Here is a 23,449-nt window from a genome sequence, read left to right as displayed (position 1 = left end):
CCCCCCTCCGCCCCCCCCCTCCCCTACACACACACACACACACACACACACACACACACACACACACACACACACACAGCATTTAACAGTTGCGTAGTGATAAGTCGGTACAAAAAACTTTGTCCTAAGGTTGTCTCTTTGTAATTTAACACACTTTATAGTCTGTACCAAATCTCTGAATATTATCGAAGAATGATTAATGATAAAAAAATTATTACAGAATGTATTAAACATTGATGATAAACGTATTCTTAAATGTTAAACTACTGTCAGTGGGAAAACAAAAAGTTTATCGTCACATGTAACAACATTATAGACAGACTATAGTTTTGTATTCTGCTCCTTTTTTTATCAACTTTTGTACGACTACACTGCTGTGAAGATAAAATGAGAACACTAACATAAAAAAGATTTAATAACAAAGAATCAATGCCCAAAATGGTGGAATCATTCGATTCTGATACTTGTCGATTGCTAGAGAATCCACAACTCTTGGAATTGTGGAATCAGAATCAGTACATGACACATCCCTAACTGAAATCATTAGGGATAAACTTTTTTTACTCTCATTCCAGTTATCCTAAGTATATATCAGTGCTACAACTATCACTGCAAATATGTAGTAGGTCAAAATTTCAACAATGTAGGAAAAGACAGATTCCTACTTCCGATAAAGAAGACATGTCAAGTTACAGACAAGCACAATTAAAACACAATCACATATAGCTTTTGGCCACAGCCTTCAGTGGTTACTTAGTTAACTGGAAATGGCAACAATGGTCTGGCCATCTGACAGTCATTCATGCGTATGTGGCTGAATGAGAAGCAACATAACCTCGTCTCTGTGTTATTTATGGCGTTGTAGAGAATAGGCTATTGAACAATTGCAAGATGGTTAAGAAAAAAAGAAAGGAATATCTCGTAAACATTGTTTTAAGGAATACAAACAGTCACATTCTAACAAAACGAAAAATCTTGTAAATATCGTTTTAAGGAATACACAGTCACATTCTAACAAAATGGAAAAGCACATGGGAAAGTATTTCAAGTACCCTCATAATTTGAAAAAATTGCTCGAGTTTGGATAGTGATTGAGAACAACTTTTTAATTTTTTTTACACTAGTATAATATAAGTAAAAATACTACCTACAGGCTAGCTACTTAACATAGGCTATACTTTATTTCAAAATTTACTTTTAAACATGAGTGTCATTTTCTTTTATTTTTATTATGTACTACTCCATGAATTGATCTTATTAAAAATGTAAAAGTTGTGTTTACAGTCCAATTTATTTCCACTAATAACTCTCCCCTAATTCTCAAGCAGCTTTTTCAACCTGCTTACTCAGCTGTGAAGAAGCAGTGTTGCAAAACACCTTTTCCAATACAAAGTATCAGCTTAAAATTTTTTTTTATAAGTGCCGCTTATCAACTAATCTTTAAAATGCATAGATGCCTGGGTAACACCATTGGCCCGGCCACTGAGCCTCTCGGCAGTGGACCGCCAGCTGCTGCCCTTCTGGCTGCAGCCCAAAGCTGCTCCCAGCCTCCTGCTCTTTTGCCTCTGAGATGCAGACATGGCCAGCCTCCTTCACAGAGGTTGCGCCCTACTCTTTTGGCACTCACTTCTCCTTCTGCTCCTCACAACTTACATTTTTTGCATCTTTCCACACTGCCTCGTTATCATGCTCCACACACATGCCACAGCAACACCCTACCCGTTGCCTCTGGCCTCCCCGTTCAGCCACCATCTCTCACCTCTTCTCTGCTTCTTCATTTATTTCCTTTCTGCGTCTTCCTTTGCCAAAATCACCATGCTGGCTGCCTCCTGTTCTCCTGGTTTGGTCTCCACTGCAGCCAGCCACCCTGTCTCTGATACGGCCTGCCCCATTGCTCAGACGCCAGCCTGGTTCCCACAGAAGTAGCTTCTTCTGCACCATGTGGATGGAGAGATTTGTATGGTCGCACAATGGCAAGGTTTTCAGTGCCCGCTCAAAACCAGATTCAGATGGGTGTCAAGAAAATACCCAGAACAGGAAGATAAAACAGAACATATATCACAGGTAACAAAGGTTGGAAAAGTACATGCATACCCACACTAAAGCATGGAATGAAGCATGGCGTCAGCAATAAAACATGGACCACACAGGAAGAAAGTGGTAGAAGGAGCTAAAACAATATAGCAGATGGAACCGGCTGGCTGACCGCAAGGGAAAAAAAGGGAGGAGCCAGCCACTCTGTAATACACTAAAACCCCCAGCCTAAAAGTTTAGGCCAGATTTCAGACACACTGCAAAAATTTAAAACCCTAGATACACTTGTCTCGTCATCAGCTAAAGTAGAGGGCAGATACCCACCAATTTTTGCTTCTGCCCTCGCATCACAGTATAAAATGCATTCCATTAAAATGTGGCGGACAGAGATGTGCACACAACAGGCATCACAAAATGGGGGATCCTCCAACCGTAATAGAAAGCTATGTGTGAGAGGACAGTGCCTGATCTGAAGATGTGTGAGGATCATTTCTTCCCGCCTAAGCAACTGGCAGGAGGAGCGCCACGGCCGAGTTGTTGACTACACCAATTGCAGCTTACTGGCCGTCACCACCAGCCATTCTTCCTCCCACAACTGCATGCACTTCCTGTGGAGTGCAGAAATGACACACAGCAAAGGAATAGGACACTGCGCCACATCCTGCTCTCTGCAGGCCTCCTTGGCAGCCCAATCGGCCTGTTCATTGCCCCATATTCTTACATGACCAGGCACCCAGCAGAATGAGACCTGCTTACCCTGCCATTGGAGCAAGTACACTTGGTCATATATCAGTTGGACCAATTCCTCAGTTGGATACAGATTCTGCAACGATTGTAAGGCACTAGGGGAATCGGGGAAGATGAGAAACCGAATGCCCCGAATACGATTCATCTGCTCCAGTGCCTTCAGGATCGCGTGGATCTCTGCTGTGAAAATGGTAGATTCAACAGGCAGGCGAATCCTGTTGATCAGGGAACACCACAGAACAGCCAAGGAAATTCTGTCGTTTGGAGCCATTGGTGTACACGACAGTAAAACCGTGATGCCTATCTAAAATGTTAAAAAATAGAGAATGGAATGTAAAATCTGGCAAACTATCTTTCTTAAAATTAGTCAAATCCAAAATAAGTCTGGGTTTCTGGTGCAGCCATGGTGGAAATTTGCTCCAACCTTGACGTAAAACATTAATACCAGCCATATCCATCTCAGAAATGCAATCCTGTGCACGAATCCCATAGGACCTCTTTTATCGTTGCCGGTTATGAAAAAATTGTGCCAAAGGAAGCTGAGCAACGTCATGGTACGCACGCGTGTATGGTGTGGATATAGTTTTAAATGCCTGGCGCACCGTAAGTAGCCATCGCTACATATGAAGTGGTGGTTAACTAGCCTCTGCACAAAGGCTAGGTATGGGGCTTGTCCTGAATGCCCCAGTGGCCAACCTAATCCCTTCATGGTGCACAATGTCCAACATCTTTAAATTAGAAGGTCTTGCAGACCCATACACCATGCACCCATAACCGAGCCGAGATTGCACAAATGCCCTGTAAAACTGCAGCAGACAAGTCCTGTCTGCTCCCCATGTACTGTGGCTAAGACATTTTAAAATACTTAAAGCCTTAAGTAGCTGTTTTTCCGGGTCTCTAAGACGAGGTAATCATGTAAACTTTGAGTCAAAAATGAGTCCTAGAAATCTCACTGTGTCCTTAAAAGAAAGGACAGTGTCCCTCATCCTCAATTCAGGAAAGGTTAAAACTGAACGAGAACAGTGAAAAAGAACACACACGGACTTCATGGTGGAAAACTTAAAACCACTCTTCTGCATCCATTCATCCAAATGTATAAGATTAAGTTGCAACTGATGTGTTGTCATTGTGAGGCTTGAAGAAGAGGAAAACACAGAGAAATCATCCACAAACAAGGAGCACTGGACAGGACTTTTCGCTATGAACGTAATGCTATTAATAGCTATGGCATAGACAGTCACACTTAAAACGCTGCCTTGACCGGGACCGTTCTCCTGCTCAAAGCGATCAGACAGGACATCACCGAGTCGGTATCTAAAATAACGTGCTGAGAGGAAGGACTGAATAAAAATGGGAAATGAAGATGCTCCAGGTTGAGACACTTCCAAGTACTATCATAGGCCTTCTCGATGTCAAAAAATACACCTAGAAGGTGATGACGGCATAGGAAAGCTTGTTGAATAGCCACCTCCAGGAGGGGAGGGCAAGGTTATCAAAGGTGGAACGAAACCTTCTGAACCCATAATGAAAGCGACTAAGGAGTTGCTGGGATTCTGAGATCCAGACAAGGCAGCGTCTGACCATCTGCACCAAGGTCTTTCCCATGCAACTAGTGAGGGCAACACTATGGTACCTACTTGGGCATGTGCAGTTTTTCCCAGGTTTTATAAGAGGAATTAAAACTGCCTCACACCATGAGTCAGGAAAGCGACCTGATGCCCAAATGGCATTAAAAAGTGTGAGGAGGATATCTTTATTGTGCGTTGTGAGGTGCTGTAGCATACTGTAATGGATCCTGTCGTGACCAGGGGATGTGTCACGAACTGCAGACAATGTAGAATCCAGTTCCCACATGGAGAATGGGCAGTTTTAAACTTCATTAGAGGTGGACTGAAAGTCCAAACTACACCTATCAGCAACCGCTCAATGGCACTGAAAACCTGGATCCTGACTGGCTGTTGCAGTGACTGTGGCAAAATAGGCCACCATAGTCTGGGCAATGTCTCATGGATCTGTGTGGAGAGTACCGTTATTCATTACAGCAGCCATGGGACACCTCCCTCCTCTCCCAGAAATTCTCCTGATGGTCTCCCACACAATGGAACGTTTGGTGGAATGACCAATGGTGTTCAGGAACTGTTGCCACAACCTCTTCTTGCTCTCTCAAATAATTTGGCGACATTTTGCCCTCGCCACTTGAAAGGCTGCAACACTCTCAGCAGTTGGATGACACTTGAACCTACGTAGAGCCACACACGTGATCCTGATTGCAGAGCAGCATTCAGCACTCCACTAAGGGACAGGTTGCCTCTTCTGGTGGCCCGTGGACTGTGGAATGGATGCTGCAGTGGCGTGGTTTACCATTTTGGTAATATGATCCACCCATGCCTCGACATTCGCACAGTGTTCGAACTGGGCCAACTGGTTATGAAGTGTCTAGTCAGCTCTACTGAGCACCCATTGCGGTGGTTTCCTTTTGGGGCCTACACCATCTGGCAGGTGAATCCAGATCGGGAAGTGATCACTTCCTTGTAAGTCATCGACCACTTCCTATTGAACACTGTAGGCAAGAGCTGGAGAGCAAAGCAAGAGATCAATGGCAGAGAACAACCCAGTTGCTGTGCAGAAGTGAGGGCTCTGTCCTGCATTTAGCAAGTATGCACAGGATGACAGGAGAAGGCTCTTAATTGCTCTACCCCTGGGACAGGTAACTGCAGAGCCCCAAAGCACATTCTGGGCATTAAAATCACCACAGTTTATGAACGGCTGGGGGAATTGTGTAATAAAGTCGGTGAGGGCCTCTTCGTCAACTGCATCATGTGAGGGCAAGTAAAGGGAACATACAGTCACTGGATGACGCACCTGCACGGACACAGCAACAGCTTGTAAAGTCGTCGTAAGTGAGAGAGGCGAGGAGTGGCAGTCCGTCCTGATGAAAATATCTACGTCTCCTCTAGCTCTCTCTCCACGCAGGTTGTCCTTTTTGTGGAGTGTATAGCCTTGTAGTGCAGGGAAGTATGAGGGACGGAAATAAATCTCCTGGGACACATACACACTGGTCTACCCTGAGAGAGTAGACGAAGTTCCTCCACATGCGTCCTGAACCCCTGCAAGTTCCACTGAAGTATGGGAGCCATCTATGGCGGGGGTTGCACCTTCATCCTGTTTTCTGACAGAGTGGGGGACAGAAGCAGGTGGATGGGAAGTCGTGGGGCGAGATGATTGCCCTCCACTCGTCATACTCCATCAGCTCTGGGGAAGAGTCAGAGGAAGCATCATGTAAAATGACATTGACATGATCAGACAGTTTACCACATGATTTGACCTGCTGTTGCTGCTTTATAGGAGCATAGGAGCTTTTTGCGGTTTGGTGGGCTTCGGTGGAGCCGATGCGGAAGTGGTAATGGCCATTCTGGGCTTCTGAACAGCCTCAGCTGTTGGAGGTGCCAGGGGCTGGCCCAAGTTGGCCCTGTACCTTTGTCTGCCATTTGAGTAGAGGCTACAGGCTGTGAAACACTTGCTGCCTCACAAGTGCACTGACATCTGGAGGTGTTAGTGCCAACACTCGCCACCTCCGTTTGTGTAGAGGCATCTGCTTTTGGAGCAGGATTCTGAACCATTGACGGAAAAGATGTTGCAAACATGGGAGGCTGTATCGACTTTTAGATCTTTTTGGCCTCACCATAGGGGATAGGCTTGGTTGTTTTTATTTCCTGGACTTTGCGTTCCTCTAAAAAGATTTGGCAATCCCTACTCCAAACAGGGCGGTTTCCAGAGCAATTGATACATTTGGCTGGAGACGAGCAACCAACTCCTTCATAAGCGGCCTTACTGCAGTTGCCACAAGTCGCTTCGCCTTTACACCCTAAGGTGGTATACCCAAAACACTGGAATTTAAAACAGCGCATTGAGGTCGGGAAATAAGACCCCTAAAACGAAGGAAGCCAGCTTTAACATACTCAGGAAGTTTCGTGCTACTGATGGTCAGAATAAAGGAGTTGGATTTGATAAGATTGCCGTCAAGCCTCTTCATGATATGTTGCATGTCAACTATACCTTCTGGAGCCCACTAACATTGCAGTTCATCCTTGGGAATGTTGACTAGGTCCTGGCATGTCACAACACCTTTGCTATAATTCAAGGTGCTGTGCAGTTCAGTGTCTATTGCATATTTCCCAAGGCATTTAGCAGTTTGGAGGTTAGCTGCCTGCTGGGAATTGGAAGTTTCCACTAGCAAGGTCCCATTCCACAAGTGCTTCACCGATTTTCAGGAGCCACAGATTCCCTCCAAAGCCTTTTGTACATAGAAGAGCAAAACCTTCTCGAAACTACCCCCCTTCTGTTTCCCTATGAGAAACACATTCTGAGGACCAGAATGCATTCTGTTACTAAAGACTGGACTCGTCAAAGAAGTGCCGGAGTCAGGGGGACTGGCTACACGAGCCCTCTTGATAGACTGGGTGTTAGAGCCTTCCAGCAGCCCATCCTCTCCGCTGGGAGAAGCAAAAGAAGATTTCGGAGGATCGATTTCGGTCCCACTAGCAGCTAGGGAAGTAAGGGTCAGTTAGTAAGCCTTATACAACTGAGGTGCTACAGGTTTCCCAGAGGCTGGACACTAATGACTGATCCACCTCAACAGCCATGCATTTCATCAGTGTGCAGTACACCTTGAGACTGAGGGTTTTTTATAGAGGTTTATTCCGTCCTTGTGTTCTGGGAGGTCAAGCCAAGATCCCCATTTTCTGAGAGAGACAATGTTCCACCACTGGGCCGCACGGTGGTCACTGAAGCACGCCCAGACTTTGCAGTGATAGCGGATTGGTGGCACTTAGCAGTCCCCAGATCAGGAACCCCGGGGTCGCCAAGGCTGTACCCAGCAAATGAATGCAGAGCCCCTGAGAATTCTCCGCACCAGCCTGGTTGCTGTCAGCCCTGACACCACCAGCACCGTCCTAGTTGCTGCCACCTGGCCGGCCCTGCAGCCTGTATCCATGTACCTTCGGGCAGCACAATTTTCTCCCACATGCCAACGTACAACTCCACAAGTTTCCTCACTCCGTCTCATGCACAAACGCTGCCCGAGCTTTCCTTGTGTCCTCTGGCTACTGTGTCACAAGCACTCACATCCTCCACCATCACTTTCAAATCACATCCTATGTTCTATTTTTTTCCTGTTGACAGGTGACTCTCCAGCGTCTCCAGCATGCACCTCACCTTCTACAGGTCCTCACACTGCGCAGCTGTGGCCTGGCCACCATCCCTGGCTGGTTCCATCTAGCCACCAGCAGCTTTTTCTGGCACTTTCAGTGCTGCCTTCATGGAAGTTCCATTGCGAGCCTTGTCCTTGACTCTCCTGCTGCAATCGGCAGCCTGGCTGCCCTTCCAAGACGATGACATGGCACCTCTTCTTCTGCTGCTGCAGCCACTCTTCATGCTGTCTGCCTTCTTACTTGTGGGGACCTATCTTACGATGGCTGCGCTGTCTGCAGGGAGAGGACTTTCTTATAAGCACAGGTATGCCCCTGCATTCTTGGTCATTTCTCTTTCGGTTGGTTGGTTGGTTGGTTTAAAGGGGGGGGGGGGGGAGGGGAGGGACCAAATTGGTCCCTCATTCCGATTAAAATAATTCCACAAGGGTGGGAGTAAAATAACTGAGACGTACAAAACACAGCTGGAAGAAAGGAGAAAACCAAAAGAATGGCAGAAGGGCAACAAACACTACAATGGACAAAATCAGACAAGAAAACTAGGACGCAAGAAACATTTAGAAGAGATCAAAATAAGAGAGGAGATTACCATGGCTGGCTGACCATGAGAATACAAAGGACATAAGCTAAAACTTAGATCAAATGATAAAACGCACCCTCATGAATAAAACATAAAACTAAAGCTGCTGTCGAGGCATTGTCACCCAACACCGAAGGTAGGGTGCTGGCAAAGTTAAAAGTCCGCTGCAGAGAGGCTAAAAGTGGGCAGTCCAGCAAGAGGTGGACGACCGTCATTTGTGAGCCACAGTGACACCTAGCTGGGTCCTTGCGACAGAGGAGATAACCATGTGTTAGCCACGTATGGCCAATGCGGAGCCAGCAGAGGACAACTGATTCCCTGTGAGAGGACTGCATGGAAAGCTTCCACACATTCGTAGTCTCCTTAATGACACACAGTTTGTTGTGCATACTGTTTTGCCATTCCATCTCCCAAAGCCGAAAAACCTTGTGGCGTAAGATAGAACACAGGTCAGTTTCGAAGATGCCCACCTCCAGAAGTGGTTTCTATGTAGCCTGTTTGACTAGCCTGTTGGAAAGTCCGTTGCCTGGGATTCCGATGTGGCCTGGGATCCACACAAACACCACTGAACGACGGGACTGCTCCAGGGCATAGATGGACTCCTGAATGGACGCTACCATAGGATGGCGAGGGTAGCACTGGTCGATAGCTTGTACGCTGCTCAAGGAATCAGTACACAGGATAAATGACTTGCCAGGGCATGAGCGGCTGTGTTCAAGGGTATGAGATATGGCCACCAGCTTTGCAGTGAAAATACTGCAGCCATCTGGCAAGGAGTGGTGTTCAATATGTCCTCCATGAACATACGCATAGCCTATGTGACCATCAGGGGTTGAGCTGTCAGTGTAAACCACTTCATGGCCTCGGTACATGTCGAGAATCGAGAGGAAGTGATAGTGGAGAGCCGCACGGTTAATGGAGTCCTTAGGGCCACGTGAAAGGTCCAGAAGAATCTGCGGCCTAGGTGTACACCATGGTGGTGTATGTGAATGGACCTCCAGGAGAGGTGGTAATGGGAAGGACTCCACTTCAGACAGAAGGGATCGGATGTGAACTGCGATCTTAAGCCCTGACCTGGGCCGCTGATGTGAGAGATGAACCGCCATGGTTGGGAAAAGGAGACAGTAATTCGGATGAGAACTACGAATGTGTGCAACATAACTGGCGACTAACCATCAATGGAGGGACTCTGGCCTCCACCAAGACACTGGTCACCGGACTTGTTCTACAAGCTCCTGTTGCTAGGCAAACGCCACAGTTGTGCACTGGGTTGAGTAAATGCAATGCTGAGGCACCGCCGAACCGTAAACCAGACTCCCATAGCCAAGGCGGGATTGAACAAGGTCTTTGTAGAGTTGCAGCAGCATAGAGCAATCTGCACCCCAGTTGGTGTTGCTCAGGCAGTGGAGGGCATTGAGGTGCTGACAGCACTTCTGCTTAAGCTGACAAAGGTGAGGTAGCCAAGTCAACCGGGCATCGAAAACCATTCCTAAGAATCGATATGTCTCCACTACAGTGAGTGGATCATCATTAAGGTAAAGTTCTGGTTCTGGACGAACAGTGCGACGCCAACAGAAATGGACGACACATGACTTCACCGCTGAAAACTGGGCTGGAGCCCATGACTGCACCTTGTGAATGGCTCCTTGTAGGTGCTGCTCAGCAATGTTGGTACTGGAGGAGCAGTACAAAATACAGAAGTCATCCGCATACAGAGACGGTGCGACCGACAGCCCCACAGCTGTTACTAAACATAGCCATTAAAAATAGAGACACACTCAATACGGAGCCCTGCGGAACGCCATTCTCCTGAATACGGGGGGAACTGTGGAAGGCACCAACTTGGACATGGAAAGTACGGAGCATCAGGAAGTTTTGGATAAAAATTGGGAGTGGGCCCTGGAGACCCCACTCATACAATGTGGCGAGGATATGTTGTCGCCAGGTCATGTCGTATGCTTTATATAAGTCAAAAAAGACGGCAATCAGATGTTGGCATCTGGAAAATGCTGCTTGGCTGGCAGACTTGAGGGACACAAGATTATAAGTGGTAGAGTGATACTGGTGGAAGCTGCCCTGACACGGAGCCAGTAGGCCACGTGACTCCAGGACCTAACCCAAATGCTGACACACCAAACATTCCAGCAACTTGCAAAGAAAGTTGGTGAGGCTGATGGGACAGTAGCTATCCACATCAAGCAGGTTTTGACCAGGTTAGGGCACCGGAATGATGGCGCTCTCCCACCACTGTGATGGAAAGACGCCATCGCACCAGATCCCGTTGAACACGACGAGGAGATGTCGCTTGTAGTCAGATGAGAGATATTTAGTCATCTGGTCCAGGAGCTGTGTCGGGGCAATGTGAAAGGGCACTGAGGAGCTCCCACTCTGTAAATGGGGCGTTATAGGGTTCCCTGTGGTGTGTAGTGAACAAGAGGACTTTCCTTACCATCCGCCGTTTGAGGGTGGGAAAGACTGGGGGTAGTTCTCCGACTCAAGAGGCTCGAGTATAATGCTCAGCAAAGTGCTCGGCAATCACATTTGCATCGGTAGATAACACGCCATTGATGTTAATGGCAGGGACACATGTTGGGGTCTGGAACCCAAAAAGACATCTGATCTTCGTCCAGACTTGGGAAGGTGACGTATGGCACCCAATGGTCGACACATACCTCTCCCAACACTCCTGTTTCCGTCGTTTTATAAGCTGGCGAACACGGACATGGAGCAGCTTAAAGGCTATTAGGTGCTCTAGGGAAGTGTGCTGCATGCGATGCTGCAGAGAGCTCTTTAATTGCCTCAGTGACTGTCTTTCGCCGGGGGGCACCGCTGCAGAAACGATCGTTGTAGTGACCTGCTCAACACCAACATCGATGGCACCATGTGGGGGAGATCCAGCAGTGACAGCAGAGGTGAAGGCTTCCCAGTCTGCCTTGTTTAAAACCCATCTGGGTAGGTGTCCGTGGGCATGACGCTGGGGGAGTGACAGGTCGTCATGTGCTCTCCAGTGGATAGGTGGGAGAAGGCCAGGACTGCAAACTGAGAGATCAATGGTTGAATATGTGCCATGTGCCACACTGAAATGTGTTGGGGCACCTGTACTTAAGAGGCAGAGGTCGAGTTGTAACCATAAATTTTCGACCCTCCTACCTTGGCCAGTAAGCATGGCGCCACTCCACAAGGGGTTAAGCGAGTTAAAATCTCCCAAACGTAGGAAAGGTTTACAGAGTTGATCATTCTGTGCACCCAATATGGGAGGGGTACTGCACCATCTGGAGGAAGATATACATTGCAGACAGTTATTTCCTGTGTCGTCCTATCCTGACATCCACAGCTTCAAGAGGGTCTGAAGGGGCACAGGTTCACTACATACTGAGTTCAGGACATAGACGCAAACTCCACCAGACACTCTATTACAGTCACTATACAGTTCCTATAATATCCCTTATAGCCGCAGAGGGCAGGGGTCCGCATTGCCGGGAACCAGATTTTCTGGAGGGCAATGCAGAAAGCAGGTGTAAAACTTAACAGTTGCTGTAGCTCAGCCAGGTGGTGGAAAAAACAGCCGCAATTCCACTGGAGGATTATGTGATCGTGAGACTGGGAAAGCATGAAACACTCAATGAGGCAGTCTACGCCTCAGGGTCACCTGCTGCCACCAGATCAGTACCTGTGCGATCGACATCCATTGTGTCTGATGGCCCAGCAAAATCTAGGTCCTCAACGGATGCCAGAATCTCCACCTCATCCTCAGACACAGTGCTTTTAGGTAGTGATGGTGTGGGTGCCACCGCAGTGCCTTGGTTCTTGAGGGTCCTTTTCTTTTTAGGTTTCTCTCACTGCTCCTTAGGTTTGTCTGGCTGGGAGGGCTTCACTGATTCAGTCTCAGGGACTGAGGAGGACCCTGAAGCCCTACAACCAGCTACCTGTGGCTGCTTCAGCCACTAGAGGTTGTCAACTTTCCACTGGTAGGAACCTGGGAAGGGAGTGACCCAAGGGATCCCTTCTGGTGAGAGGAGCCGAAGACAACTTGCACTTCTCCGGTGGTTGGGGTTGCTCCTGAAGTATGTTGTGCAGAAGTAACAGGGAGGGAAGTGCCCCCCCCCCCCCCCCACCATCAAGGGGGCAGATGGAGTCTGATGGCTCTGAGAGCCAACTATACGCGGCAGAACAGTAGATGGTAGAACTGTTGTCATAGTGGCGTTGTAGGTTGACGTCATATGAACATGATGTAGCCTCTCATATTTTCCCTTAACCTCTGTGTAGGTCAGTTGTCCCAGGGTCTTGTATTCCATTATTTTTCCTTCTTTCTGAAGAATCTGCAGTCTGGTGAGCAAGGTGAATGGTGCTCTCTGCAGTTGACACAGATGGGAGGTGAAGCACAGGGAGTAATTGGGATGTGAAAGATGTCCACAATCCTGACAGCTGATGCTGGCAGTACAGTGGGAAGACATATGGCTGACCTTCCAGCACTTAAAGCACCGCATCGAGGAAGGAAGATATATGGCTTTACGTCACAACGGTAGACCATCACCTTGACCTTCTTGGGTAATGTGTCACCCTTGAAGGCCAAGATGAAGGCACAGGTGGCAACCTGATTATCCCACGGACCCCGGTGAACGCACAGGACGAAATGGACACCTTGCCACTCTAAACTGAAACGCAGCTCATCGTCAGACTGCAAAACAGGGTTCCTGTGAAATATGATACCCTGGACCATATTTAAGCTATTATGGGGCGTGATGGAAACAGAAACATCCCCCAGCTAGTCACAAGCGAATAGTGCCTGTGACTGGGCAGAGGATGCTGTTTTGATCACGACTGACCCTGACCGCATTTTGGAAAAGCCCTCCACCTCCCCAAACTTGTCCTCTAAATGCTCCACAAAAACTGAGGTTTCATTGACAAGAAAGATTCCTCATCAACTCTTGTACATACGAGGTACCGGGGTGAATAAGCTATGCTGCCAGCCTGGCGTTCCTCCCATGGTGTGGCCAGGGGGGAACAATGTGGGGTCATATTTCTTAGCATTGAAGTTAGACCTTGACCACTTAGAGACTGCTGGTGTTTGACCACCAGCAAGAGATGACGTACTAAGCTTCATGGTGTGTCATCTGCCTTGATGCCACCCACTCCGACCAGGGGCCCTCCCCACAGGTGCCATCCAGCTGCAGCAAAGGCCACCTGGCAGGATGGCCATTGCTGGGAGTCCTGATGCCACAGGGTGATGGGCATCTACTCCTTGGCATACGTGGGGAGTTAATGGCACGGGCATCAGCAGAGCAATCCCTGTGTGGTCAGGGGGCTACAACCAACAGGGTACATGGTGGCCCCACCACAACGGACTGCCTATCATGCCTACCATATAAGGCGCAAACGAGCTAAGAAGTCCATTACGTCGACAGTGCAGAAAGCGATACTGCACAGATGATGGAGGATGACCTCTCCCAACAGCTGGAGAATGAGCGGAAGTGCAGATCCACGTCGACGAAGGATGCAAGAGGTGTCAGCGCATGATGGACACTACGCACCATGTAAGGCAACCTTCCCCAACTGGCTTGCCCTTCAGGAAAATTTTGGAAGACAGAGGTCAAACACTACAGGGGAGCATCACATAAAGGCCAAAACATGTGAGACTCCTTTCAGATGCCTCTTACGACAGGCAGGAATACCTCGGGCCTATTCTAAGCCCCGGACCCACAGGGGGGGGGGGGTCTTTCTGTCATGACTACTGTGCCCAGCGGGTTGCCGCTCCTTATCCCAACAAGTGCTCCTCCTTCAGACCCAATTACACTTCTTGCCAGTACATTCCACGTTTGGATTCAGTGCTACTGTTAGAGGCTCAACACTAGCAAGCACCTTCGGGGGCTGCTACCATCATCCACAGACAGTATCCCAGCAACAACAGTGGCACTGCTATCAGGGACTGCCTTGCATCCACGTGCCATGTGCTTAATAAGAGCCTGTGAATATCCCTCCACCATGGCATACTTAAGCTGTAGTGCGATCTCCATTAGCCAGTTGCAGTTGCCGCTCCATTCCAGGCCACTTGGGACCAGTATGCTGCATTGTTCTGCTGTGCCACCCAAAATCCACCAGCACTCTCCCTGGGCCCCAGTGCTACAATGTAGTCGTGCAGCAGCGATTACGTCATGGGCCAGGTCACAATATACTTTTGATTTCGCCACTTTCATACTAGATCAAGGACAATCATTTTCTGCCACTATTATCTTTTGTGGAGCTTGACTTTTCTGTTGTGAGGCTGCAATAAATGTTCACTGTGATGCAAACTGTGGAAAAATGACTCATCTGTGTGCAGTACACCTACAGAGATAAACTTATACTGTAAGACTACTTTCAAAATGTTCTGCAGAGACACCCCCCCCCCCCCCCTCTCTCTCTTTTAATGGATCAAACATGATCACCAACACCTGTTTGTTATTTATTATTTAAAATTTCTGCAAGGTCGTTGAATTATTGTGTTTGTAATTATGCATATTCTGGAACATTTGATGTTTGTATAAACACCATCATTCTGGAATATTCAATGTTAGTAGAACTAGCTTCACTCTCCGTACAGGAAACCAGTTTCTTCTGGCTGTATTCATAATAAATGTGTTTTCAGTGCTATGTGTTGCATTTCATTTAGGACCCTGATGTTGGATTTGGAATTGAATGTGGTTATGACATGACAGTATGACACTAGGACTGTAAACAGTATATACAAAGACTTCATGACGTAACAGTAGTACAGAAAAAAGTCAAGTAGAAAGCTACATGTACCTGTATACTCTAAATATGCTAGAGCACATTAATTATCTCTTGGGTAATGTATAGTTTCAGAATGAAATAAAGAACTTTCCATTGTACAGCTACTTTCCATTGTTTAATTAATCAATTAAATAATTAATTAGTTCACTATTAAAATATCTTCACATAAACTCTCTAACGGGTTTTATAACAATAACATTAGAAGTAACAAAATAATTCCCATAAAAATTGTGTGTCCTTGTTTAGGGTTTAGAATAGAGTTTTATATTCTGGTGCATAATTCTATAACAATAAATAATGTGAAAGAATTTAGGTTATTGCACTTCACTTTTTCAAATAATTGGGGTCAAATGTCATGGCTTAGGATCGGTTTCAGATCACATGTAATGGTTACAAGCACTTGAAAATACTGAAATTTTGTTTTATGTATGAAGCCTGCAAGAACTGGTGTTTCATATCTTTACAGATATATTTGAGGACAAAACACTGGTAATAAGAGCAATAGCCAAGCAGTCTGAGGCTACTGTACATGTCACAGACACTTTCTGTATTTGGGAGTTTGAATAACATTTACTAGACTATTTTGTATTATTTGACAAGAGAATGAAAGTTTTCACAAAATTTGTTTTGTGTTATTTTAAAGAGACTTTATGTAATTTTCTGTATTTTTGTCACAAAGTATAGTATGTTTTTTCCTTAGGAAAAGTTATTCCACATAAAAACATGCAATCAGCACCAAGAATTAAACATATGTTATCAAAGTTCATATTCACACATGATGATCACTTTTTTCCCTTGTTCACAATAAAGTTCATTTTATTCAAAAAATTTAAAAAATTATGACAGCTTTCAATATATTCCTGAAGAGAAATTTCGTGACAGTTTCATTCTCTCACCAAACAGTAATAAACACAATTTGAGCCTATAAATGCAGACGTTGAATGTGACCTGAATGCAAGGTTCATAGCACATGGCCACCAGCCTTGTTTGCACGGGCTTTTCTTCTCAAGCAGGCCTAACGATAAAACTCACTAAAGCTTTCATTTCTTGAGAACTATTAAGCTGTGTGCCTGATGTGTATAAATAGAAGTCTTTATTTTTGAGGATTTTAATGATTCCATATGACCCAATATAGGTCTTGTATTCATGACCCTTCACCTTTTTTTTTTGAAAACAGACGTTTAATGACAAAGTCTTTCACACTAATTACTTACAAGTGGTTCTCACAGCTAGTTTCTTAGAGCTTGTCAAAACCAGTGGGTGGTAGGGTCTGGACCTCCCTAACTTGCCTGGAGGTTTTTTTTTTCTTTTAAGATGGTCGACAGCTTTCTGCTTCATTCTCATATTACATGCGGTATTTCTCCAGTGCATTGCACCTCAATTTAATTTCTTTTCATATCTTTAGCTATACATGGCATAAGTTTCCGTTTCCTTCTCAGGGGTATGAAACTAATTCCATTTTCAGTTTTTAGTTACAGTGTATAATCAAATATAATATTTCAATAATGCTTCTTGAAATCATGTCTTGAGGTAACAATGTGTTTCTAAATAATTTGTTTGGTAAATGGTAGGTGTATTTTCAAGAAATGAAACAGAAATAAAAGTGTAGAAAGCTGAAATGCAACATCCTTGTTTCAATAGCTACAAATTTAAGCTGCAGTGTGACATACCCTCCAACTCCATCACTGAGTCTGCTCTTCACAAATCGATAAATATTATCAAATTCGGTTTCCCGGCAGGGCAGTCTCCTGGGAACTGAGGAAACATGTAGCCGACTCATAGCAAGCTTAAGAGTACAGCTTGGAGATGACACATCACTGCATACCAGATTTTCTTGCACATGTGTTGACTGACGGCGTTTCTTCGGTGGCTTCTGACATACAAAGAACAGATTTCCATAATATTCTCAAAACGTACACAGAAAGCACTATTAAGTTTTGCCATCACTATACATCATCAAAAGATCAAAAAGAGTGGAAATGGGAAAACAAATACAAGAAATTTGGCAGTTCATACAGCAGCACATTATGAACATCGACCACAGATTTACTTGTGTACAATGTGTTCAACAAAACAGTGCATTATATATAAAACTACATATCCTGGAAAATGTTATTAGAACAAAACATCGTACTTCAAACTGATCTTAGCGATGGACTCTTATACACAAAACAAATGGACCTTTCTCTTTCTCATTTCTTTCAGCAGACATATATAACACTTTTTTACAACTATGAACAGATCTACTACAGGCAAATAGTTTTGTTAAGTCTTACTTTACGGTAGTGTAATGTACTCGGGGGGAGGGGGCAAACAGAGAACAGTAAACATTGTTTTAACATTTAGAATGACTCATTAATTATAACAGTTACAGTAAGTGCTACAGAATCAATGGCTGGATAATGTTATCTATCTTGTCTCATAAACACTATTAAAAGTAAATACACAAGCCCCAAAACTGTTGTAGAAATGGGAACTATAATCACAAATAAGATGAAGACAAAGGGATAAGACGAGGGTACTACATTTCTCCAACACTCTTCAATATATACACAGATGAAGTGATCAGTAAATGGAAAATGTTGAAGAAAAAAAAAGGAGTATTTTTAGATCGTAATACTAAACATGTGCATTTTATACGGAGATGAGCTAACTCTTGATTGCAAAGAATGAAGATAAACTTCAGATAACATCCACCAGTTGCAGCAGATACCCTCAAATTACTATCTAAGATTGCCTGTAGATAAAACAAAAGTGATAGCATTTCAGAGCATACAACCAATAAGATCAAAAATAATCTTTGATAATAAGATATATGTTTTAAATATATAGGATGCAGCATCACATGTGAACATAAGCATGACATGGATCCAAAATTAAATTTACTTCCATACATGGTATGATCCTAAAAAAATTGCAGAAGGTATAAGAAAGCCAGCTGAAGTTTTACCATAGCAGAACCATCCCTTACTTATGGAAGTGAAGCAACAGAGTAGAATACAGGCTCCAGAAAATGAGGTTTACAAGAAAAGTTGAAGAATAAAGAGAAGACAATGAAAGAAATAAGGGAGAATTTAGGTCTATATAACCTAAATTGAAAAGTAAAGGAAAACGGGAGACAATGGGAGGAAAATGTAGACTGTAGGGGTCCAGGCACTACTAAAACAGTATTAATACACTAGAAGGAGAAATGTACTATGACCATCCAAATGATGGAGAACTGAGGCAATTTGCATTATGCATGAAATGACGAAGAAGAAAGGCAAATTATGTGTGAACTTTGGTTTTCTTCTTTGGAAGAATTGGCACTTCATAAATGATGAACTGTATTAAAAATAACCTAACACCTCACACACTGACAATCTATCACAAATTGGTGCCAGTTTCTATTACTTTTATCCATGGATCACGAAGTATTAGAACTGGGAGGGAGAGACCACAGGAAGTGGCAAATCACACAGCAGGAGTGAAGATTATGAGAGAGAATTTGGAAGCATGATGACAGAGATGGAGTTGGTGTGCAATTAGGGCTGACTGAGATTGGGGTCATGATGGTTGAGCAATGGAAGGATGTGCTGCAATGACAATTCCTATCTACATAATTCAGAATTCTGTTATGTGTGTAGGATCTACATGATATGGGACTGGAATAAATTGTGCTGGGTGGGGATGTACAGGGCAGGTCTTGCCTTTAAATTTTCCATATTGATATAGTAGGTGGCAAGGGGTCGGAGGTAAGTGTGGCATAAGGATGAGTCAGGATATTTAACAGATTAAATGGCCAGCAGTATATGTCAGTGGACTAATTTTGTATGGTAGTGACTGTCTATGAAGGCATATCAGCATATTGGGCAAGATACTAATCAGAACTACATATATATAATCCATGGATCACTACGCTGATGGAACATTTTAGACATGCTATGTTTGCTGGTAAGTAATTTGTTTGCTGTGCACCAAGGTGACTAAAGTCACAGGATAGTGATGTGCACAAATATAGATGGTGGCAGTACCACGTACACATGGTAGGAAAGGACAGTGCATTGCAGAGTTATGTTTTGTATTCAGTTGATTCACATGAAGCAGTTTCCAACATGATTATAGCCACATGACGGGAATTAACATACTCTGAATGTGGAATGGTAGTTGGAGCTAGACGCATGGGACATTCCATTTTGGAATCAGTTAAGGAATTCAATATTCTGCAATTCTGCCGAGAATACCAGATTTCAGGCCTTACCTCTCACCACGGATGACACACTAGCCGACGACTTTCACTTTATGACCAAGAGCAGCAGCGTTTGTCTGAAGTTGTCAGTGGTAACAGACAAGCAACACTGCATGGAATAGCCACAGAAATCCATGTGGGATGTATGACAAATGCATGTGGCAAAATATGGCTATGGCAGTAGACGACCGATGCAAGTGCCTTTTCTAACAGCACGAAATCCACTCCAGTGCCTCTCCTTAGCTTGTGACCACATCAATTGGAGCCTAGACAACTGGAAAACTGTGGCCTGGTCAGATAAGGTCCAATTTCAGTTGGTAAGAGCTGACAGCCCATTTCGAGTGTAGTGCAGATCACATGAAGCCATGAACCCAAGTTCTCAACAAGGCACTGTGCAAGTTGGTGGTGGCTCCATAATGGTGTGGGCTGTGTTTATTTGAAATGAGCTGATCATTGACAGGAAACTGTTATCTTCAGCTACTTAGAGACCATTTGCAGCCATTCATGGACTTCATGTTCCCAAAAAACAATGGAACTTTTATGGATGACAATGTGCCATGCCACAACTGCAATTGTTTGAAGATCATTCTGCACAGTCTGAGCGAATGGTTTGTGCATCCATATCATCCAACACAACTCCCATGAAACACTTGTGGTATGTAATCAAGAGGTCAGTTCGTGCACAAAATCCTGCACTAGCAACACTTTTGCAATTATGGACAGCTATAGAGGTAGCTTGGCTCAATATTTCTGCAGGGGATTTCCAGTGACTTGTTGAGTCCATGCCATGTCGAGTTGCTGTACTATGCCGGGCAAAAGGAGCTCCAACATGATTTTAGGAGGTATCTCATGACTTTGTGGGTAATTTCAAGCCAAGTAGTTAAGTGAGCCTGTTATGAATTGTCACACGTTCTTATCAAATTAAGGAAGTTGTGAACTATTTGGTTATCATTAATCTCATCTCAGGCCAGAATTATCAAAGTTTTAAACTACAAGACTCACACAATAGTATTAATTTTTAGATGAGATCTTGCCATGTGCAAATAGTACTTTCCCTAGACACTAGTTAATGTTTAGACATTTTATCCCCGTTCGCATTACTGGCCCCCAGGTCATTATTAGTTTCTTCCCCAATTTTTTCTACACCTGGCTCACTGAGCGATAATTCTTTGTATATGTTTGACAAACATCTTTTGTATATACTCAATTTTAGTATGACAATGTGATTTGATTCTTAGCATGTAGAACTTCCCAAATGCTGGGACTCCATAAATGTCCCTCTACATTATGAAAATATAACCACTGGGTGTACTTGTCATTGTTTTTTGTTGAATGGCCAAAAATATCTATAGTTCTGTATTTCTCCCATTTCATAAAATTTCACACAGTGGTTTGTATTCTTGGCAGATTTAGACCTGAAGAGGCATGTATACTGACATAAAACCTATATTTGCAAATAAAGCACCTTTATACAGCTATGTGGCTTCTGGAAACACCTAATCATTCTGGACTTTAATTGTTATAATTTTTATGATAATTTGAATGGTTAATGAGTGTTGAGAGTTATTTTATTGTTATTCACAATGTCTCTAAGTTGTGGATGTCCTCCCCAAAAACTATCTAAATGAATCAGTTGCAATGAACTCGGTTTCAGTTGTGATACTGTCTACAACAAGACAGACCCAATATATGTACTGTTATGGTTCTGGCAGTACATGGCTCTACAGTGTCACTAAGTGAACAAAGAAAATCAGAAATCTCCCATGATTTTTACCAATCCTTGTGTCAAGAATGTTCTCTGAGCAGCCAAGCACAGCATGAGAATGCTGAGGCATATGTGAGATTTTTCGTTAACCTAAGGATATTCCATTGAAACCCCACAGTAGTGTTGTAATGGCAATTGTGTGCCGAGTTTTATGAGAAATACAACTTATCACACTAGCAGAAGGAATTTTTTGATTAAAAGTACTGGACGTCACACAGAAACACAATCCAGACTTTAGATACCAATGAAAAGAAACTTTATACTAATGAGTGCCCAGTAATTACATATAAAGGTATTTGAGGAAGATGATTAGTAAGATTATCTGATATTAGTAATAACTCTTGTCTTTGTTGAAGCACTTACTTTTCCAACAGTAATATTTTCCTTCATTGCTTCCCCTATGTTGTCAGAGTTTTCTATATCTGAACTGGGGTCACGATGAGTAGTAGTTCTTCTTTTTTTCAGTCGTTGACTTTTGGATGAAGATTTCGGTGACCCATCTGATATTTTCTGAGAGATTCGCATGTCTTTTAATTCAGCACAACTGGATTCTTGGAAATCTTTCTGTACTTTCACCTCTTCATTTTCATTTGAATCTTCTGTATACTTCCACTTCTTTAGTTCAATATTATTTTTTACACGCTTTGATTTCATATTAACAGGACTAGAAACAGATTTTGAACTGTCCCCATTATGGTAATTATATTTTATGGAGGGGCTTCTCTCATTCATTCTAACATTAATTTTTGTTGGAGAAGAATAAAACATAGCTCCAGTGACCTCCAAAACTGAGGAATTATTATGTTCAGAAACTGTTCTCTCTTCTATCTCAGCTTTATAAGGAGTTCCTCCTTCTGGGATGCAACAAATACACTTACGTTTCTTACAAGAACGAGGAGTATTTTTTCTAGATGGAGATAACGTCTCATTTACATTAGAACAAGAACTGTCTATTTGATTACGATCTAATGAGCTCTTTTCTGAAGAAACATCATCTTCCCTATTAATTAGCTTGGAAATTTCTTCTGGTTTTAACTTGTCAAGTGACTCATCAAATAAACGAGTCTTGCACTTCCTTCTGTCTCTGGTCCTTTCCATGTTTTCACTGTATTTAACACTGCTGTCATTCTTTAGATGAGAGTGCCTTCTTTGATTAGAGTGGGGACTATTTAAAAGTTTATATTTTGTTCCTGACAAGACAGGTGACATGCTATTCTGCATTTTACCACTGTAAAATGTTTCAATATAAATACAAAAGGTGTCTTTCCGTGTTGCAGCTATGTGAAAAAGTACCCTCTACTGTCACCTATATACAAGACTGTGCAACTAATTTTTTATTTCTTCTTCAGCACCACATTTTCAGCCACAGTGTAGAGCACCTGGAAGAAAAAGAGAGGTATTTCATTACATCAATGAACTGACAATTGTGTGGGGGTTTTAATTAGATTTTAATGTCACTGAGAGACAGGGAGTTAGTTTTCTATCCTCCCAAGCATAGGTAGAACACATTTTATGATCACTTGCAATAGTGATATGGAGACCAATGGAACAAAGAGCCCTTCCTGTGGTCAATGAATGACAGAGCTCAAGAACTGAACAGCTAGCCAGAAGCGAAGTCCAGAGTACAGCAACAGGAAAGTCGTCATAAGTGTGCGTACGCAAACATTCGAAGGAGTTATCTCAAAAGAAAAAATGTCAGCACAGGCAAGGTCTATCCTACTGGAGTTTTGAGATCAGTTCCTGTGCTTTCAAAAAATAACAAAGAATAAAGGATGGTTCCACCTTTTTGTGTTAGAGAAAAACAATAATTTGTATACTTCCAAACAAGCAGACCCATCCTTAATTCATTATTACAGGTAAAGTTCATCACACTGTTACTGGAAAGTACTGAAGGCCTCAGAGAATAGTGAAAACTGCCAGATAGATGCGGGACCACGGGTATGTGCAGACACTTTCATGTCAGTGTATGCATCCATGTGACATGCCCGTGAGGGTGCTCTCCTTTGGCACAAGCTGCAGCCTTGATAAGAAGCCCGAATATCTCTGACTTTTCCTCCATATCAATACCTGTGCTGGGTGGGGAATCTGAATCACTGTCCAATAGTTCCCCGCTCTCC

At 43.9% G+C, this 23,449-nt stretch overlaps 1 protein-coding gene across 2 annotated transcripts in view; it reads right to left on the bottom strand.

Annotated features, from left to right (window-relative positions):
- LOC126253250 (origin recognition complex subunit 1) overlaps positions 1–23,449 on the bottom strand; it is a 138,940-nt gene that overhangs the window by 96,829 nt on the left and 18,662 nt on the right. For both annotated transcript variants that reach the window (XM_049954453.1, XM_049954452.1), the window contains exons 2-3: positions 21,696–22,711; positions 17,010–17,212 (exon numbers count right to left, since the gene is read on the bottom strand). In XM_049954453.1, the coding sequence (XP_049810410.1) occupies positions 17,010–17,212; positions 21,696–22,553 (1,061 nt within the window). In that variant the 5' untranslated portion in view covers positions 22,554–22,711. The remainder of the gene's footprint in view (positions 1–17,009; positions 17,213–21,695; positions 22,712–23,449) is intronic.

Source organism: Schistocerca nitens, chromosome 4 (genome assembly GCF_023898315.1).
Source record: "Schistocerca nitens isolate TAMUIC-IGC-003100 chromosome 4, iqSchNite1.1, whole genome shotgun sequence".
NCBI lineage: Eukaryota > Metazoa > Arthropoda > Insecta > Orthoptera > Acrididae > Schistocerca > Schistocerca nitens.
The sequence above is the reverse complement of the archived record's forward strand: the minus strand, read 5'-3'. Positions and strand labels throughout refer to the sequence as shown.